Below are 5,071 nucleotides of genomic sequence, written 5' to 3' on the forward strand. Positions count from 1 at the left end.
GGAAGAGCTTGTCTAATATGTGTCTGCCATAGACAACCTACACAGGAGTTTTTTTCTTCCTTTGAGGAGGGAGAAGCCATTGAAGACTCTCCTTCTCTTTTTCTTGTATGACGCATTCATAGTGCTTAGCTGTTTTTTTTTTTTTTTTTCTATTTTATTAATGAAAAATTAAATGACTAAATTTCATTCTTATTATTATCAAGATTGGATTTCTCAGTATGTGACTATTGCTTTGGTTTTTCTACAATTTTTGTTGAAACCCATTAAGTGCCCACTTGTGAGTGTCCCATATTGGAGAAAGAGGAAAGAATAAACCACTTTATAAGATGAGGAGTTACTCCTCCTTGTTAACAAAATAATAGTCACGGAAAATCCTATCAAATTTTTGTTCGAAGATTGAAAAGCAAGCTGCCATGTCAATATATGGAGTTTGTGTATATATACAAATATTGTTTATGTTGTTTTTCTCTTATTTGTTACACAAAATACAAAACAATATTTGTTATACAAAAAATTATGTTAGATATATTTACCCGTTAGAAATTTATCAAACCTCAAGGGTTTACAGGCCATAAGGAGCTTGTACTGATGTTTAATTGTTGGCGCTTTTCAAAGATTCCAACAAGAGTAATCCGGGTATTATCATACATTAGAGAGTTGAGTTGGTTCCATTTTAAAGTCAAGTCGGTACAAAATTATAGTCAATTGGTATCAAATCAAAATTAAGTCAGTATTATATTAGACTCAAATTGGTATTTTGTTAGAATATACTACCTCCGTTTCTTTTTAATTGTTACACTTCCACTTTTCACGCATGCCGATGCACTACTTTGAGCCTTTATATCTCTAATTTTGTATTTGTAAAAAATATAAAAACTACATATTAATAAAATACATACTAATACGAATCTAACAAGATCCCACATGACTATGTTTTTATTCACGTATAAATCACAAACGAGGGTCAAAGTGCAATTTGTGAATAGTGTAAAATGTCAAAGTGTAACAATTAAAAAGAAACGGAGGTAGTAATACTTAGTTAAAATCTTGATACCAACTTGACTCTAATTTGATACGAAGTTAACTTCTCAACCCATAAATTACTAAATTGTCCACCTGTACACAGTCCTTTAAAAGATTCTAATAATCCGAGGTGTGTGGTGCATCCATTCTTATTTTTCTTCTAGCATGCTATGCACATTAGTATGTGAGCTTCTTCATGGGAGATAAACTATTTACACCAAGACATATATATATAAGCGACGATCTCAGCTTGCTTAACTTGACCATACTGTCTTCACAATTTAGATATTCCACAAAATTTTCATGGGAGAACCCGCTAATAAATGTGCTGAACATTTATCTTTGCTACTCTATTTCAGTAAGAGATAAAAGGTGCATTGAGCAAAAGGGTCCAACACTTAGCCAAAAAGTAGTATCTTATTCTTTGCTACTCTATTTCAGCAAGAGATAGAAGCTTAATTCGCAATTCTTTACAAAAATTTTGCATATTATCAGCAAAAGATAAGCTTTCCCACTTCCCTAGCTATAACTTTTGTACACAAAAACCATGATTTGGATCCAAAACATGCCATATGAAGAACTAACGTCGACGCATACCATCCAAACTCTGCTCTAACCACTTTATCCTCTTAAGACTCAAGTGACGGAGCTCCCTTAGAAATTCGATGAAATCGCTCGACGGTCTTCCAGAAGATATAGTAACGAATCTGTCATAGCCTCGTTTTACTGCTTTATGTACGTTGTAGACAACTCTTTCCTCATGAAGCCCGAATGTCTCCTCAACATGAGTAAAATACCAAGAAAATAACCAACCAAATTCTTCTCTAAACTTATCATGATAGACCGTGGAACCTACATGTCCAGAGAAAAGCTTCACCTGGTTATTTTGCTCAAAAGTAGTACGATTTTTCACTGAAGTGCTGTGACTGTGATTGGTGGACATCTTCTTACACCGAGTTGAGAAAATGAACTTGAAAGTGCTGCATTCTCCCAAAGGAAAAGGCTCGTCACATCTCCACCCATCTCCTCTCTTGTTGTTATAACCAGGGTAGTCTTCAATCTTGAATGGAACAGATTCAAGCAATAGAAGTGAGTTTCGAGAAGCAAGTTCTTCGAGATTCCATTGACAAAACGGAGCAGATGTTTTGTGGTTAACATGAATTTCACCATTTGGTCGTAGCATACCACTGGCATTGTTGAAAAACCCACCCACAAGCATCCTATGCTTTCTGAATATACCAAAGTAATGTAAACAGAAGCCAAGATTAGGATCATTTCTCAATGGTAAAAATTGAAAGTGGATGAAGAACCATGCATGATGAAGCACATAATATCGGAAAGTAAGTAAATTCACACGCAAACACACACACACACACACAAGATTAGAATTGATATCACTTATATATGCAAGATCTCGTCTTCTTTATCAAAATCCAACATGGCAGATTGATTATTGGGTGAACAGCTAGCATCATTTGGAATTATCAACTATATATATATATGTCTCATAGAAGTGCATGCAATATCTATTCTTCCTATATGAAGTCAAGTTCTAGGTAAGTGTGTGATTACACCTTGACATGTAAAGGGTAAATTAAGTATGTTTCAATCTTTATACTCTTCTTGATGATTTTCAGAATAATCTTACTCCTTCCTAGTTCATTATGTTTAGTAATGTAAGGTAATCACATAAAAGATGTGGCAAACAAAATTAACACGTTCGATACATAGCTTACTTGATAAGCTGCAGATTCTGTTCTCTTCCATGGAAACCTGCGTGAGGGAAGTTGAAGACAATACGATCAAACTTCCTCATCTTAATGTCAGTGTGTAGCTTCATTTTGGTTGCATCAACCCCATGTATAACAAATGCTCCTAACTTCTCCAACAATTCCAAGTTTCTTTTTGCTCTCTTGTACTTCTTTGTCAAAGATTCTGTTTCATAGTGTTATTGAGCCCCATTAAGTTGCTAAATGTTACAAATAAACAGATCAAACTAAAGCCAAAACTGCTATATAATCGATTTAATTACATAACCAAAAAAATGTCACTTTGAAGATCCAGCCTTAGTGGGATCAGCATACAGTAAAATTAACACTTTGTTACTAGTTCATCCCCTGGTCTTTAGTTTTTGGTGCCTGTTTTTAACTCCCATAAGGTTACTTAATTATATATACTACCTCGTTTTTTAAAGATTTAAGACGTAACGTTTGATTATTTTAATACACTCACCAAAACGTCAAATATTGCATCTAAACAAAATAGAGGAAGCATTTGAGTCATAAGCAACAAAGTTCATTTCACAGAATAAAAAAACTAACAAACTACAAACAATTCTACAACTTGGTACTTGTGTTAAAAGGAAGACCCATGACTCTGTTGGTAAATTTTGATACTTTTGATTATTACTGTGAATCTTATTTTCTTGAATTTCAATACTCTAATGCCTAACTCATTGTTCCATACTAGTGTATTCGAGCATATGACACGAACTTTAATTTCAAAGAAAAAATCTACATAACACGATACATATGACACGATATTTGGATGCTTCAAGTTGAAACAAAAACATTCACAACTATTTGAGAAACAAATAACTTATGTTGATCGGACTCTTCATTTCACCTCAAGTACCCATGTTGGACCCTCAACACTCGGACATGGGTGGGACACTTGGACACTTTGTTTTAAGCTAAAACATAGAAAAAATTCCAAAAAATAACCGAGTCGGATACTTGGATACGTGCCCGTGACATGGATACTCGAATCTGAGCAACATAGCAAATAGCCCAACCTTCTAGTGATTTGAGATTAGTTCTTTCACCTCAAATCAAAGAAAGTATTATATTGAGGACAACAAGTTAGAATAAGGACCAACAAGTTCGTACAAAGGTCACCTAAATTCAATTCACAGCTAAAATAAAGGTCAATAATTAAGTTTAAAAAACGCCAAGAAGTCCATATAAGTTCAAATAAGAGGAATTCCGTGAAAAAAAAAATTGCTCAATTGACAAAATTCCTTCCCTATAATAACGATTTCTACTATTAATAAGGAGCAATCAAAAAATTTCAATTGGAGTATACAACCCATTATAATTTTTGGCTTTTATAACTTAGAAAGTGTGTTTGGATCATCTAGAATTGTAAAATAACTCTACCAAGGTAGAATTTGGACAATATCAACCATTAAATAAAAAATCAATGGCTCATATATTTTCTTTTCAAAATTTTCCCTATTTTATCTCATCAAAATCCACCTTTAAATTTTTTCTTTTCACCAATATAAGCCCTTGATTTTAAAATATATCACTCAAATACAACTCGTAGAGTTTCACTAAAACTCTAGATCATTCGAACTTTAGAAAGTCATATTTTTTGCACTATATCAAAAGATCATGAACAAACAAAGAGCATGTACAATGAAAACATGATCACAAACATAACAATCCTTCAAAACCCATAAAAAAAATGGGAAAAAAACCCGTAAATCCACCATTTTCGGACAAAAGAATTCTCCATACATAAAGAAAAAAAAAGACCCAGTAATATAATTGATGAAGAGAGTAAAACCCATAATTTAGAAACCCTAGTTTCAAGGCACATTGATCGAGGAGAGAGAAAGAGACCATAAGAGTCGAGTGTAGTGGCAACAATGTTGGAAGCAGAGCCGAAGAATTGTGCCAAACACAGCGTAAAAGAGAAGTCACCTTCACCCACTAGTAGTATTTGATGAAATGATGAATAATATTTCAGCCATTTCTCTGTTTCTTCTTCCTCTATCATTACCTTTATACACACCATTGTTAGGATTTAGAGAGCAAGATTAGTTTTTCCACTATCACTATCACTATCACTATCACTATCACTATCACTATCACAGTATTGTAATGGCGGTATTTTAATAAACGTTTCGTATATTCATGGTGAACTTGAAAGCTTTTCTTGAAAAAGGAGAAAGGCTAGATATGTAATTTAGTACTCATTTGGTTGAGTGGCACTATTTCTAATAAAAATGAAATGTGGTTTTATAGACTCGAAATTATGAAAA

At 33.4% G+C, this 5,071-nt stretch overlaps 1 protein-coding gene across 1 annotated transcript; it reads right to left on the minus strand.

Annotated features, from left to right (window-relative positions):
• Positions 1 to 1,535: 1,535 nt before the first annotated feature.
• LOC104891586 (heavy metal-associated isoprenylated plant protein 41) lies at positions 1,536 to 4,870 on the minus strand. The gene is made up of 3 exons (XM_010677294.4): positions 4,650 to 4,870; positions 2,760 to 2,958; positions 1,536 to 2,252 (listed from the first exon to the last, which is right to left on the minus strand). Exons 1-3 carry the CDS (start codon positions 4,822 to 4,824, stop codon positions 1,604 to 1,606), a joined length of 1,023 nt encoding a protein of 340 aa, XP_010675596.2. The 5' UTR covers positions 4,825 to 4,870; the 3' UTR covers positions 1,536 to 1,603.
• Positions 4,871 to 5,071: the final 201 nt, after the last annotated feature.

The sequence above is a fragment of the Beta vulgaris genome, chromosome 4 (assembly GCF_026745355.1).
Source record: "Beta vulgaris subsp. vulgaris cultivar EL10 chromosome 4, EL10.2, whole genome shotgun sequence".
NCBI lineage: Eukaryota > Viridiplantae > Streptophyta > Magnoliopsida > Caryophyllales > Amaranthaceae > Beta > Beta vulgaris.